The sequence below is a fragment of the Photinus pyralis genome, unplaced genomic scaffold (genome assembly GCF_008802855.1).
Source record: "Photinus pyralis isolate 1611_PpyrPB1 unplaced genomic scaffold, Ppyr1.3 Ppyr1.4_LG1, whole genome shotgun sequence".
Classification (NCBI taxonomy): domain Eukaryota; kingdom Metazoa; phylum Arthropoda; class Insecta; order Coleoptera; family Lampyridae; genus Photinus; species Photinus pyralis.
Genome location: NW_022170249.1, coordinates 18,748,588 through 18,765,284, shown reverse-complemented (window position 1 = coordinate 18,765,284; position 16,697 = coordinate 18,748,588). Strand labels below are relative to the sequence as shown.

Sequence of the window (16,697 nt, the reverse complement as noted above, 5' to 3'; positions counted from 1 at the left end):
AAAAATGGCGGAAGTTACCAGATTCTAGTAACTTTAATGTTAGGGATTGTTCCACCTGTTTGGAGATATCTGTATATATTTTTATAAAACATGACAGTACCCGAGGAGTTAGGTTATAAAAAATGACAGGTATTCAGATTTTATTTGTCAATTTTTTTAAGTTGGCAGTAAATTTGCCCAAAAATGGCGGATGATTGCGGTACTTTCTATATTTAGTGACTTTAACGTATCTATTAATCGTACGCCCTCTAGCGGCAAACCTAAAAACTTTATAATAATTTTCAGCGATTTCTTTTGGCCTCTTTGTTAACAAAATCTTTTTCCCCAAGCCCTGCAATTAACGGTTCCATAGTAGATATGACCTATGACCTTTATTATAGGACACCTTGTATTAGAAGTAGTCACAGATGGTTCCTGCACTACAGGCACACATCTTTTGTGCTCCCCTGTATTATCTACCTTTCAAGAATGCCTATATCTTTACAGTCCAGGTTTTGGATAGAGCGAACCTGTGTTACTTCCCCTTGGGTAATTTTTTGATTTTTAGTAAACATTTCCTTTGTCTCACATTAGCAAATGACGTGTTTTTTTGTAATTTAAGAAAAGAGAAATTTTGACGTAGCTTTGAGATTACAGTGGAGAGTAGAAAAGATGAATTAAACGAGACCTCCCTCCTCTATTTGGAAGAGTTTATTCTCACGTCCTTAAGATATCTGTCTCTTTGAAAAAGTCTTACTGAAAGATGAATCTTCCTTTTCGGGAACGTGTGTTGATGTATTAAACGCCTCACAATTGTTATTTTATGTGCTATTCCGCATGCTGGTAAAGTTTCTATAAAAGTAACTGCTGATCTTCTATGACTATCCTGTCGGCCATTTCGTTACCATTAACAGAAGACGGTTCGGGTACCCACATCAGCTTGATATTTTTTTCCGCCAGCTAGTCGAGGTTTGGGATGCGCTCCAGTATCGAGCCAGATTTCACATACAGCACTTTCATTACCCGACTTGTTACAATTGAGGTTCATTTGTTACCAAAGTATCTCTCCAGTAGAATGTGGGTACAGACGTCAATTGCAAAACCTCGCCTTGGAATATTGTTACGTAATGGCAGAGACTGGTTGTCATATCCGATATGTACTCCCATTTCTGTTGCAGAATTGGCTGTGTAGTACAAGTCTCTACTGAGCTTTAAGGTGCCTTTAGTGCCTTAGATTTGGGTAGTAACGATAAAATGGACGTTTTAAACTATCCTTGCTCTTTAAGGTGTATTGATTGTAAATGAAATTTTTGCAAGTGTATTTACTTTTGCAGCCATAAAAACTACAATATCGATTTCTTTTGGCCATTGTAAATAAACGAAATGGTGTTCTTATCCCACCAATATTAATTACAATGTGCTGCCACCAGAGGTCTCACTGTTAATCTGAATTGCGATTAGACGAACTCAGGCTTGGTTGTTGTAAATTTAGGAATTGTCCAGCGAATTAGAACAAGAACTTCGTTGTGTTGACAATTACTAAACCTCTGCACACTCCCGCCATTTCCCTTTATGCATACTTGTGTACTGCGCATGCACGAAATTTATTATACAGTGTGTAAAGCGATGGGGTATACAAGAGCGAATTTTTTTTTAAATATTGATTTATGAAAAAAATTTATTCTTCATGATATTTTTTGCTTGCTTTGAAAGTACCAATAACGTTTTGATAATCTAAAATTTATTTATAGGAATCTGGAAAAATAATAAAATTAATTTTTTTTATTGATAGTTATCATTCATACATTATAATCAAGATAGCGTATTGCTATCAAACCACAAACAATTGAAACGTTATTGGTACTTTCAAAGCAAGCAAAAAGTATCATGAAGAATAAATTTTTTTCATAAATCAATATCTAAAAAAAATTCCCTCTTGTATACCCCATCGCTTTACACACTGTACATACATATATTATTGGAGAGAGGCACTACCCTTTGCCTTTTAAAAAATGGTTTTGTATTTTCCTTCACAAAACAAGTTTAGACAAGTACACTGGTTAATTTTGTTTTTCTTGGATAGATTATGTGGCACTCATACGTGTATCCTTTTGACACAGATTTCTACTTACGCCTTTAACATGTCATAGTTTTTAGGCAAATGACTTTTTTGGGAAAAATGTTTTATACATACAGATGTAAAAGTAAGGGGATAAAAAGGAAAAGGGGTAGTGTACACTCTAATTAAACACTGTATAATTTAAATGGGCGTTTATTGAACAGTAACAATGGTAGTACGGGAGCCTAATAAGGGATTTTGGAATTTATTCAAGCGTGTCAAATTAAAGTAAGGTGGGTTGACTACATGTTGAAAAGTGTGCATTTCAATAATATGACGAAGGGAACTTGCAAAAAAAAACGTTACCTTGACATTCTCGGCCCGTTGAATTTTTTTTTTATTTCGAAAGAAAAGTTCAATGCGTTCAGTAGCTGTTGAAGCATGTCTGTTGACAGAGATCATAGGCGGTCGTGTCATAAATTATACATACAACGTTCCAAATATCTGACGCGCTCGAGTAAATCCCTTAGACCATATAGTACATGGACTGCTAATTGTAACTAAAATATGGTCAAGGACATCGCCTGGGTATGTGAGTTTCAGGGTAAACGAGTCTGTCCGAAGTTGTCCGATGAGACACGATTTGAGACTGTCAACCTATAAATTAACAAATGTCAATTAATTAATCGCCTAGATATCGCAAAAAAAGCAAACCTGTTCTAATTTGTGGACGTATTGAGGATAATCAAGAGTATTTAAAGCTTCCCGTACTACGCGGTTACCATAAAAGCTGCTTTTTACGCAATCCGAGTGGTGTTCATACGACTTTAGTTTACTCTGAGATTCACATACCCACGACTACAGTGCCCTCTATCCGTGACCACCCATTTTGTATTGAAAGCATAGGGCTAATAGCAGTCCATGCACTATATGGTCTAAGGTAAATCCCGTTTTCTATCCTTACGTACAGCCTCCCCCACCATGAAAACCGGCAGATTAACATACCTCCAATATCAGAGACACGTGGGCCACTATCGATACCTGACGCGCTCGAGTATTTTCACGTAACTTTTTAGCGCATTTCCACAAAAATAAAAAAAAATGCACTATTATGGCCACTTTGTCCGTCCGTCAGTCCGTTCGCTCGTTTGTTGAAACGCAACTAGTTCTTTATCTTAAGAGCTATTGTACTACTTTTTTCGCTATTTGGTTCGTTATGGTGTCGAGGCTTGCACAAAGGAAGGAATTTTTTCTGCGTTTATTGCTAAAAAAGTTATTGTAAAAAAACCAAAAACCGTTTTTTTCGTATTCCATAATTTTACACTTTTGCCGTTTATTAACGATCCTAGAGATCGTTTAAAATTTGGTTTTGCGCATGCGCAGTGTCAACTTTTTTAATCATGGAAGCATTTAAACGAAATTTGATACCTCACCACTTGGAACAAAGGAAAATCTAACGTTAGTTTCAAAATTTAGGTTTGGGGATGGGCAGTGCCAACTTTCTTATTTATGAAAGCATTGAAATGAAATTCTTCTTATAAACTGAAATTGAAGTAGCACGTCAAAAATGGATTGCACCTATGCAAAGCTATATTTCATATTTGTGGCCGGATTTTTACGATTTTAACAGAAATTGCATCTCAAGGTTTTTTTAATGTAATTATCTCAGATAGCTATTAATTTATTATTTGGGTACTCTGGTATAATTAAGCTGCCTTAGCCCGCCATAATAAAATCTGTCTTCATGTTTATCGTTATTCCGCTTACATTATAGAATTGCTCAGAAAGACCTAATATTAAATAATGTTTTAACAGGCGTTCAAAAAAGATAACTATTATATCTGATTCGGACGAAAAAGACGAAGAATATCAAGCAAGCGGCAGCAGTAGCAGTAGTAGTAGCAGCGAGTCAGAAAAAGAAGAAGAGAAAGTCAAGGAGACGTAAGTCATATAATATTACGTACAATATTGTGTATTCATTTTAAGCTTTTATTTTAGTAAAAAACGTCGTAGAATTAAAAGAGTTAATGACAGTAGTGACGATGAGGATAAATCCACCAGAAAGACCATTAGGAAAGTGATCGGCCACGAGTCTCTTGCTGAATCAACGAAGAAAGCCGAAAAGGAAGAAAAAGAAAGGAAGGCTCGCATACTGGAGCGCCAAAAGAAGGTTTAACTTCCAATCTATGGTAACATTCATTGTAAATGTTTCAAATTTCAGTATAACCAAATTTTCGACGAACCTAAAGATGCGACTTTAGAGAAGCTAGTGTTGGATTTTGACGTGGAAAGTAAAAAAGAACTGTTGTCTGTGAACCCAACTATTGTCAAAAAGCTAAAGCCCCATCAAGGAAAGGGTGTTCAATTCATGTGGGACACATGTTATGAGTCAGTGGAGAGGGCCAAATCTACTGCAGGTTCCGGTTGTATTTTGGCTCATTGTATGGGTCTTGGAAAAACTTTACAGGTGATGTCTGTGTTATTTTTTAATTGTTTAATTTGACACTGGTTGTAGGTTATTGCATTGACACACACTCTTTTAACAAATGATGAAATTACTAACGTTAAGAATGTGTTGGTTGTGTGCCCTTTAAACACAGTTTTGAATTGGGACTCTGAATACAAGAGATGGTTGCGTGATGTGGAGGGACCTGAAATAAACGTATTTGAAATGGTGTCCAGTAAAAACAACGCGCGAGAATTTGTAGTCGAAGATTGGTATAAAGAGGGAGGCGTTTTAATTATTGGTTACGATATGTTTAGAAATTTAACGAATCCAACAAACAAACGCTTGAAAAAGAAAGCCAGAGAAATTTTTCAAAGAGGCCTTGTCAATCCGGGTTGGTAAATGCTCTTTAACGACATGTATGTCATACATTGTACATTTTAGGACCTGATTTAGTTGTGTGTGATGAGGGTCATCTTCTAAAAAATGAAAAAACAAATTTAAGTATCGCAATGAATAGAATTCGTAGTGTAAGAAGAATAGTACTTACTGGAACCCCTATGCAAAATAATTTGAAGGAATATTATTGCATGGTTCAATTCGTAAAACCAAATTTATTAGGAACTTATAAAGAGTATATAAACAGATTTGTCAACCCTATCACTAATGGACAGTACACAGATTCAACGCCTCACGATATAAACATTATGCGAAAACGATCTCACGTGCTGCATACAATGCTGGACGGCATAGTACAGGTATATTTCGATAGTTCTAATCTGTAAATATTTTGATTCAATTTTTTAGAGAAAAGACTATTGCGTGTTGACGCCATATCTACCTCCGAAGCATGAATATGTGTTATTTTTAAAGCTTACTCCTGTACAAATTAAATTATACCAACATTATAAGAGTAACTTTTCACAAAAGCCATCGGAGGGAAAAATAAAATCTTCATTTCTATTCAAAGATTTTCAACAATTCCAAAGAATTTGTACTCATCCGCGAGTACTTTTAATGAAAAGTAGGGAGGTGCAGGCAAAGGTTGGTATATTATTATTTCAACATTGTATAAACTGTTTAGATATTGCTACATCTAATATTTCTGAGGGTTATATTTGCACTCGACGAAATTGAATCATTTGATGTGAAACTTACTCGCCTAACAAAACTTGGTTAGAATTTGGTGATTTCTGGATGATCCACTGTTATTATACAGGGTGTTTACGGTCTTCTTTGTATCCTTATAAGGGGCGGCAGTACAGCTCAAAAAGAGTCGACAAACCCCAAAACACCTTAGTAAAAGTTATCTAATAAGCGAGATAATATTTGTTTTATTTTTTACATTAAACGATTAATCAGTGTACAAATCGAGCAATCTACTACTTAATCAGCATTGTTCACTTAGGTAAATTATTTTTTAGGGCATTTTTTAAGAATTAAAAAAAAATATTATTATTATTTGTGTTTTGTCCATTTCGAACTACTTTTAGGGGAATGGTCCTAGAGTTCTGGAATTGTTTGCAGTAGGTAGCCTATACCTTCAAGGCGTGCCATCAAATTTCGCTATCTAAAAGGGGGGCCCAACCCCACGAATTATTTCCTGAGAGGCTGTTTTTGAAAGTAAAACGTGCATAACTTTTACATACGACAACCAACTTGGTCTCAGTGGTGCCAAGTTAAACTAGAAAACGGGTGGATGGTATCAAAGTACGGGTGGAGGGGGAGGGGGAGTGGAACTAGTTTTATCTTTAATGGTACTCTAATGAAAGATCTCAATGGAAGGAATTAATTTCTACCAACCATAGCCCTCCGCCTCGACCTCTTATCGTGATCGGGTATATTCCCTTATACGTTAAAAACGGATTGTCAGAAGAGGGTACTCACAAAGGGCGATTAAAATGTCTGCAAGAAATATATCCATTGGTGATGTCAAAACAAAAGCTATTTCGGTTAAAAAAAATGTGGTTTATCTGCACAAGAGTTGTGCACAATTTATAGGTACTTGTTACTAAGGTGTTTTGGAGTGGTTTGTCGACTTCTTTTGAGCTGTACTGGCGCCCCTTAAAAGGATACAGAGAAGATCGTAAACACCCTGTATAGATAATTTTAGAAAACACATTCTGATAGCAGTTTAGGGTGTAAAACTAGTGCCATTTATTTCAATATAAGGTAGCCCGTACATTTTTCTATAATAGAATTCTGTATTTTTATATGTAGCTTTATACTGTATTCATTTTAAGAAGGTAGCGGTAGAAAGCATAGGGAAACTTTGACTTTCAGTGTGATTGGTTAAAACACGAGTCAGTATTACACTGAAACATAAAACGAGTAGCGAATTTTGCAAGCTGGTAGTTTCTGTTGCCAACTAAACTGTTGAAATATCAAAGATTTAAGGTCCACGCAAACCGACGCGGACATGCGGACGCGGGAGCGGTACGGTTACGGGAAATATTTCTACAGCGGTATATGCGTGCGAACCGCCGCATCGATGGGCGTGCTCGCATATCCCGCTGTAGAGATATTTCCCGCATGCGGTACCGCTCCCGCATCCGCATGTCCGACGTCGGTTTGCGTGGACCTTTATTTCTGTTTGCAGTGCTGGATATTTCTACTGTACAATAATTTGGTGCCATTTTATTTTTTTCCTGTGTGTGTTTATCTTCAAACACAGCGCCATCTACTATCTTCTTATAATGAATGCAGTATAACTACATATTTTTGTAAAGCATTTTAAGGGCCTCAAGAAAATTTAAATGTGTACTGGGTGCGCCATATACAAAAAAGAAGATGCATGTTATAAACACTTTACAAATCACCCTAAACTGCATCAGCTTATTCTACACAAAAACTGCTTTGGGTCTTATTTCAGAAATCCATGTGGCACAGTTTAGTTAAAGCTGTGGATCCATGGTTCAAATCCGGATTTGGGCATGGATATTTGTAAATGTATAGGGGGTAGGGTTAGTAGAACGGTATTGGTAGAAACTTTACCCACTCAAAAAAAGGCAAAAAAATACCATCATGAAAGCACCAGCGACATTCTCCTAATACTTGTGTTGTTGCCTCTTTCATGTTTATGGATCATGGCTATTTTTCACAACAGCAAAAATGAAAAAGATGTAGAACTAGTTGTATTCGTGCGCCTTTGATTATTTGTATTGGAGTAGCCAATTTTTGTCTAGTGTGTTCTCTCTATTCAGCGGCAGGATTTTCTAAAATAGAGTGTTTTTAGCGGTTTGTTTTTCAAATTGGCAATACTGTGTAGTTTCAATTTGACAGCTAACAGTTGATTGTGCTCAGTAATGTTTACTATTTCACCATGAATAGACTAAACAGCAGAACAACGCTTGCAAATTGTGGAAATTTATTTCGAAAATCATGGTTCACTTCGCAAAACTTACCGAGGCACTACCTCCATTTTACGGTCGACATATTCGTTCATCCAAGCAACATAATTGAATAATCATGAATCGTTTTCGTATGACTTGTACTCAAATTGATAATGCGCATCTGCAGAGTGCGTACTGAAGAAACTCGTGCAAGAATGAAAGCCCCGTGATCCATCGTTTGCGACGCACGTCGGGCGAATGGTCCAAAAACTGTGGTTAGTGATGAGGCTCATTTTTGGTTGAGTGGGTACATCAAAACAAAATTTCCGGATTTGGATGTTCAAAATCCAGAAACCATTGCTAAATCCACAAACAAGTACTTGTAGTATTTGATGTGCTTTTGGTCAGGAATCATTGGCCCATATTTTTTGGAACATCAACTTTGTGAGAATGTGACAGTCATTGGAGAGTCCATGATTAATGATTTCTTCGTTCCACAATTGAATGGCGTTAATATGGAAGAGTTTTGGTTTCAACAAGACGGCGCAACATACCACAGAGCGCACGAAACAATCAATTTATTGCAGGAACCGTTCATTAAGTACATAAATTCGCGTAATGGTCTTGTGAATTGACCTCCATGATCTTGTGCTATCACAGCTTGATTTTCTGTGAGGATATGTGAAGTTGCTAGTCTATGCCAACAAAAAAATGTTGGACCACTTGCAAGCAAAAATTCGCTGCTTTATTGCTGATATATGGCCGAGCCTCATCCGCGGTAGACATACATCTGCCTCAGTGCCCCCACTTTTTGCCTCGGGTCTTTCAAAAGGATCTTACGAAGACCACCAAGTGCCTGCTCCGTCATCTGTCATAATTCAGCTGAAGTCTTAGAGCAGTGTTTCTCAAACTTTTTTGTCTGGCAGCACGAAAATTATTAAACAAAATTCGCGGCACCCCTAGTATTATTTTTTTGCTTTTTTACAGTTAGTAAAGAGATGAAGGATGAGTCTTTACAACAAAAATTTCACAAAAGCATTTAAAACTAGTTGTCAGGTAAACTCCTGGCTTGACTTTCCGACTACTTTTAATAGTCATTGCAATTTATTATCTTTGGTCATAGTCATGATACTACAACTTAACAAGATATGATCACGCGCACGATCTCTTCTGTCTCCGTTCCTCCGCTGACGTCAGCGCGTGACAAACTTTTGGCGCGTCTATTAGTATAGTGCTTGAATGCCCGCATTTCATTTTGTTTCCTTTAGTTTAATTCGTGAAATTTTGTGATTGTAGTGCTGTACGGTTTATTTTAAATACGAGTACATTCTACAATCATGGTGTACTGTGCCGTTGAAGCTTGTACCAATAACAATTAACAATAATAGAAACTCTGTCGAGCTGCCGGTATTTTAGCTTCTCAAACGATAAGGAAATTTGTCTACGTCAGAAAAATTCCCGATGGCGTAGTAGGAGCGAATTTAACACCACTAGCATAATTATCTGGAATTTATTAATCAGAAGGGCATTTCGATATGAGTATTTACCAAATAATCTCTGCAACGTAAATTTAAGCTAAACAAGAAATTATCGATAATGATTGGTTTAATTTTAAAAAATAACATATTTTCATATAAACCAAATTTTTACGAGAATACTCGATAGTACCTATTTACTATCTTCTAGTATGCGAATAGTATTTTACATTATTAGCCAGGTAGGTGAGTTTTTACTGGCGATAGAAGTTACCTGGCGTATAATGTACAATATTTTATTTATTACTCATTTATAAACAATTAGTAAACGTAAACAATCAGTTCTAATTGATCTCGAAGAAATGTCTATATCGCAATCCATGTAACAACGCTTACGCACTAATTGTTGTCAATGAAATTCTCATATATTATTAACTAGTAAAATTTTTACAGGTCAGCAAATCGAGAAAGTAAAAAAACGTTTCAATTGAGTAACAAATAAAAACCCTTTTCTTGCTTTTCTCCACAATTATTTTTATAAAAATAATATGCTCCATATTCGTCTGTCACCTGTCTGTCTTTAGTCTAAATAGCCTATTTAGAAGGTGGTTTTTATTACTCTATGACACCGAACTTACTTACCGTCAACGGAAAATATAAATTATTATTTATTAGCAATAAAAATCCTAAAGAAATTACATTAAAAGCCGGTCTTTGCCTGATTTCCTGCGGTAAGTTTGTCACACGGTGACGTCATGCGCGACTCTGTTCGAAATGCGTTCTGCTAGTGATCATATCTTGTTAAGTTGTAGTATCATGGGTCATAGTATAACATTTAGAAAATGCCCTCTACCGCCTTTATTTTGAACCCGACGCAAAAAGTGTAGAAACCTTTTTTGTAGATCTCATCAAGACACATCTTTTTTGTAATTGACATTTTTCACTCTGATGCTTACTTTTAGAGAAAAATGAAATTTATGAAAATAAAATAAATAGTTTTTCAAATCAAAACTTCTCAGAAACAAAGGAACTCACAAAAAAATTGTAATGAACTTTTTTGTAGAGTTTTTTAAGCCATTTTGGCCAGTGTATGCAAAAAAAATTTTTTCATGCCGTTATGTCTCTTAAAATTTTGACACCCTCAACAACCTTGAAGATGGTTACGGATCAAAACCAAAATAGGACATTTTCGATTCCCCATACCACCCTATATGCACCCCAAATATAAGTTATAAGATTGAGAAAGTCTGATGTAATGCAATACCAGCATGTGATTGATTAATGGATTATGAACCTTAGAAATAAATAAAATAGAAATGAAAAAAACAGAATTGTAATAAAAAAATTTTTATAATTATCTTAATTCCTTGTTGACGGTTCCGAAGAACCGCCACACAAGCCAAAAGCTCCGGTGCAACTGTCTCCCTCACCTAACTTTGTAATATGACACTACACTGTTCTAATTAAAAAAATTGTTGTAGGATTTGCTAACTACAGACGAAGATTCTGAAGGTTCTCTAAAAGATTTCATAGATGACGGATCTGAAAAGTCCAGTAGCAGTAGCTCTAGCGAATCAGATGGCGAAGTTTCTGACAAATCGACGGATTCTAAAAAAAAAAACACCAAAAAACCTCAGAAACGCATGACTAGAACTTCAGCGGCTGCACAAACAATTGGTAAACAAACATTAAAACTTCAATGTGTTAATTTGGATTTCAGATGTGGAAAAAAGAAGTACAGCCCCTCAAGGATGGTGGAGTCAGTATTGCAGTGATGAGGACTATGAAAACATTGGGCTAAGCACTAAACTTTACCTACTATTTAAAATTATAGAGGAATGCGAACTGATAGGAGATAAATTGTAAGTGTTCGTTTTTCAAATAGAATTCTTTCATTTGCAATTTCTTAATTTACAGATTAGTATTTTCACAGTCTTTATTATCGTTAAATATAATCGAATATTTTTTGGCCAAAATTGATGATGCTACGCAGCAAGATAAGCATGACACTGTGTGTGGTTTTTCTGGTTCGTGGAGCTTGGGTCAAGATTACTTTAGGTTAGATGGTTCAACGTCTTGTGATAATCGACAACATTGTTGTAAACGATTTAATGATAAGGACAATTTGCGTGCTAGGTAAGTAACACTTAAACAAATAAAGTCAGTTCTTCATTACCTTTAATAGCAATAAGCCCAGGCACCCATATCTGTTTCATGGTATTAATTACTTTCCACAAGCTGGCCCAGGTCGCAAATGCACTCCAGCACAAAACCAAAATTTACTTCTTGGGTCCTTTTAATCTCACCTGGTTATCAATTACTATAGAGATTTTCCTGTTTTCAAAATTACTCTCTAACATCTGGGCGCAGGCGTTAACAGAAAAAATCTCTCTATAGACATAGTTGTTGAGATAATACCTATGGTGTTCTCGTTGACAGCAGTGTGGATGTTCTGTTTTCTAACATGCAGAAAATCCACGTGGATTCCTCTGTTATTGGCTATTTATATACTAAGGATTCTAATAGAAACTCGCTTCTTTTGTTGGTATGTGTGCTATCTCATACAATGAATTTGAATTGCATCCAATGACATTTTACCAGTTTTGAATCATACCATGCTCCACTATTTGTTTAAATTCCATGATCAGTGGCAATCCCGCTTGTACTGCCACTGAAACTTCCGCTAGGTCCCTGCCACAAGGGTTCCATAATGGCGTTACTGTTATGCCTTATTTGGCTATTACATAGATGTATCATAAATGACCCACTTCACGGCTTCACCTAGTCCTCTCTTGTTTTTACACCATCATAATGCATTTCCGTTTTCAAGGTCGCTTTTTTATGCTAGGTAGGCTGCAGTTTTCATACTTCCCTCTGCTTCCTTTTGCCATTTTGTTCTAAGCCAGCATTATCTTTCAGCAGGTGTATAGCTTCAGTTCACATTCTTTTTCTGCCCTGAACTACAAGTTTCAACATTTTTGGATAATATTGCGCAGTGGGTCTTATTTTGGTTGAGGCTGAAGTATATCTCAGCTGTTTTTAAAGATAGTTAATACCACAATAAACGGAATCAATCTAGCTACGTTTGTTTCTGAGATATGAAAAGTTTTACTTTTTAGGATGTAATCGTAACTTACTACCCATGTAAGATAGCCAAAAACATAAAAACTTTCTATTTTAGATACTTTTACGTAGAAACAAGTGTCATAGTCAAACAAATCTTTGGACCACAGTTTCTGAGATTTGACCTATTGTTGGTATTTTTTAAATGCAATACCCTGTACATCTTAAGGTCAATTGTTTTCCTGATTAGATCACAACCCATATTTTCTTAATTTTAGCCATGAACACTTTTTTTTGTGTTTTCAAATAGTAGGCCATGAATTTTGGGAGGTTTTGTTTTGTTCATTGTATCAATGGTAATTAAGGCAGCTAGTATCGTTCAATAAAAATGGCTGATGGTAGAAACATGTCATTTCAATAAATGATTTAGAAAACTGAACAAACTAGGTTTATTTATAAAAATTTTTTCTCTAAAGGCGATCGATTTCGGGACTAATTCCCATCATCAGGATGGGAATTAGTCCCGAAACCTAGTTTGTTCAGTTTTCTAAATCATTTATCATTCAACAAACTACAAATGGACACCTTCATTCAACGGTCGGATTTATGGCTCAGTGGTAAGAGCATTGGGTTATAAATCCGAAGGTCGGGTGTTCGAACCTGGGTTGAGGTGAATTTTTCATCTGTGGCGGAGATGGAAATTACCTTAGGCCAGTTCCGAGCATTCTACCGGCTACTCCGAATTAGGTTTTCCTGCAGTTTTCCTAATTCGTAAGGTAGGTAAATACCGGAGTAGTATAGACCATCTTAAGACCTTCTGCAGAGGCACCTCTAAATAGCATTATGCGGGTCACTCTGTAATTGGGCGCATGCCTGTTGAGGGCCCAAAACAAGAGAGAGGGATAATAAAATAAAAAAATAAAAAAATAAAAATAAAACGCATGTCATTTCAAATTTTCAAAAATATGTAATTACTTAAAAAATATAGGTTGTGATACATTAATGTAATCAGGAAAAAGCACACAAAAAATTGACATTAAAATATTCAGGATGTTGGAAAAAAAAAAAATACCGACTTTCTGTCAAATCTCAGAATCAGTGATTCAAAATTTTTTTACTACGCCACTGGATTCTAGGTAAAAATATCTAAAATAGTTTTTTCTATCTTCCATGGATAGTAACATTATAATAACATCTCAAAAAGTGAAACTTTTCGTTTTCATCCTCCTATCTCAGAAACAAACGTCACTGGATTGATTCTGTTTGTGGTAAGTATTAAAAGTTTCACAAACTGATACAGGATTGCGAAAACCGCAAGTCTCAACCAAAATAGGGCAGATGGGAAAGCAAATCGAATGGTGTGTCTTCCCATTTCAACGTCAAAGTAATAAATAGTTCACGCTGTTATAAATTGTGCATATGTGCGTGTAAAATAATAATTACTGTTATAAATTGATCCATTTTGAGACTGTTATAAATTTGTTCTTAATTAATTGTAAATAAAATAAACCCACAGTATTTAAATTTAAATTCTGTAATCCATTTTGTTTATGTATGACGGTAATTTTTGGTTATTTATTTGATTATGTGCTGGTGAGCCATTTGATACAGTGATTTGGAACACGATCATTTTATAGAATTTCCAATCCAAGAGATCTTTATGTCCCACGATGCGGACCTTTTTTTGGAACTCACAATTTGTTATCGTTTTTTCAAGAATCTTATCTTACTTATTGTCACTATGTTGTCATTTTATCAGATGCCGGTGGGATTGCATGAGTAACTTTAGTATTATTGAAGATGGAAATTACTTTAAGTGACGAATTTTGTGTGGTATAACATATCAATGAACTAAATAAACAAAAAAAATGTTTTTACCATATTTTGATTTTGTTTAATTTGTAGATTATTTTTAATATCAACTAAAGCCGGTGGTCTTGGCATAAACTTAGTGGGGGCCAACAGGGTAGTTATATTCGACGTGTCTTGGAATCCATCACATGATACGCAAAGCATCTATCGGGTTTATAGATTCGGTCAAACAAAACCGTGCTACATCTACAGATTTGTCATGTGGGTGAGTTTTCCTGTATTTTATGTCACTTATCAATACATTTTGTAAGATAATAAAAAAACTTATTTTTTTCTCATTCTAAGGGAACAATGGAAACAAAGATATATGAAAGACAGGTGACAAAGCAGGCAATTTCGAAGAGAGTCATTGATGAGCAACAGATTGATAGGCACTATAATCAAACTGATCTAGCCGAATTATATACGTAATTTCACCTTTTTTTAACTTTGCACATTTATAATTAATTCTGTAGGTTTGATCCCGAACCAAATGAGGATATAATACCTCTCGTTCCAAAGGATGTCCTTTTGGGTGAGCTGTTACAAAAGGAGAGGGATCGTATTTTTAAATATCATGAACATCAATCATTACTTGAAAATAAAGAGGACGAAGAATTAAATGAAGCCGAACGCAAAGCAGCTTGGGAAGAATTTGAACATGAAAAAACAACTCGAGTTACAGTCAATGCATCAACCTTAGGTAAGTTGCATCAGTAAATCCTACATGGTTACTTGAATTTGGTCTTTTAAGGTTGGATAAGGAATCTTCCAATATCGAGTATTCACGTAGCATTAAGAAGTATTGTCCAAAGAGATAATCCCAATTGGAGTAGCGATCAAATTATGTGTGTTGTGCCATCGATAGTACAGCAGCTAAGAACCCAAGTGGACGAAGGAAAGCTTTTGGTACGAGTTTGTTTTGTGGATGTTATTACTTAAGCGAAATGTTTGGATAACATTTAGGGAAGGGGTTAAGTTGTCAAATTTTCAAATATTTTTTTAAATAGATAAATCAGTTAAAAAAAGAACTCCTAAACTTTATGACAAAGTTATTTGTTTGAACTACATATCAAGTAATGAAAAATGATAAAAGTAAATAATCTAGAATTGATTAAAATTCCATACTGTTATTTTTTAGCTATTTGAACGAGTTGTTGAAGAGATAAGAACTATGCAAGTAAAGCAACAAAAGAATTTCCAAGAGTATTTGAAGAGACAGCAACAGTTCCAGCAGCAACAGCAGCAGCAGCAAATGCATGTGTACCAACAACATCTCCGTCAGCAAATGTTCCCTCAAGTAAACACATCAGATGTTGTTGAACTGATTGATTAATTTATTGATAGGATAGTGTCTAATTTTAAAATAAATTTTTTTACTGTAAATAGTATGTAGCCACAGTTAGCAGATTTTAATGTTATATTTTGTTACTGTTTCTTTTTATAAAACTTTCCAGAGTTTTCTGAGTTTTTCGTACATAAATTTCATGTGTCTCAGAAATTTAGTTCCCTCATTTCGAATGTAAGTATTTACAATAGTGCAATTACAGTTATTGCACATAATGTAAATACTCGATCATTATATCTTGTATATATTCTTTGATTTGTTTATTATTTCTGTTTCTTCTGTTATAAGAAGCGAATTCTAGAGATATATTTCTGATAATATTTGCTTTCGTTTTCTCGTAGATGTACATGTTATTTCCAATATAAAAAATAGATACTAACATTGTTTTATTTGTTACCTTCAAGGGAAGAACTTTGATTTATGAATTACGTGCCAATTGACAATATTAATTTGTAGTTTGAATTTATCTGCAAATTGCATGAATAAATTTTTCTAGCACTAAAGCTCGAAACAAACTTGTATGCCTTGGTTCTGCTTTCATTGCTTTTGGTATGCCGTGCTCTTGACAGTATGCGACTACATTTAGAAATTTTAAATTAAATTGGCAGTAAGTACGTCATTTAGTTTCTATATATGGATTGCGGATATTGCATAATGTGAATATCACTTGCTGTGGTTTGATTCTATTCTGTATTCCATGCAACACTTGGGCACACAAAGTCTCATTGTGCCTTCTCCAGATCCAGCTTACCCTATTAGACTCACCTAATCTATCTAGAGTTCGCCTGCAATCAAGCGCCGCCGATCGGAACCTCGGCGCCGCTTGACTCACTGCATATAATAATATACTCAGTGACATGGAAATTGCAACACCAAGAAGGAGTAGGAATTTTTTTACCAAACTTGCGGTAGAAATGTTTAACTACTAAAAGGTAACAATTGATTAAAATTTAAAAGAAAAAGAACGAAATATAAACATATTTTTATTAATAATAATAATAGTCCCTCCCTATTGGTTACGCACTCCCTCACTCTTCGTAGCATCAATTTTAGCAGACGGTCGATTTCCTCTTGAGGTACTGTGTACCAAGAAACTGAAGCAACCTGTAATTCATCGTTTAGAGCTTGCATGGTCTGCGGAGGA

At 35.3% G+C, this 16,697-nt stretch overlaps 1 protein-coding gene across 1 annotated transcript; it reads left to right on the top strand.

Moving 5' to 3' along the window:
* The first annotated feature begins 3,788 nt into the window (after window positions 1-3,788).
* LOC116180291 (transcriptional regulator ATRX homolog) lies at window positions 3,789-15,694 on the top strand. Its single transcript, XM_031500204.1, has 14 exons — window positions 3,789-3,979; window positions 4,037-4,208; window positions 4,260-4,505; window positions 4,554-4,878; window positions 4,929-5,242; window positions 5,292-5,528; window positions 10,773-10,968; window positions 11,012-11,153; window positions 11,209-11,427; window positions 14,260-14,431; window positions 14,512-14,633; window positions 14,682-14,908; window positions 14,960-15,114; window positions 15,347-15,694. The coding sequence occupies exons 3-14, from the start codon at window positions 4,407-4,409 to the stop codon at window positions 15,539-15,541; spliced, it is 2,403 nt and encodes an 800-aa protein (XP_031356064.1). The 5' UTR covers window positions 3,789-3,979; window positions 4,037-4,208; window positions 4,260-4,406; the 3' UTR covers window positions 15,542-15,694.
* The last annotated feature ends 1,003 nt before the right edge of the window (window positions 15,695-16,697 follow it).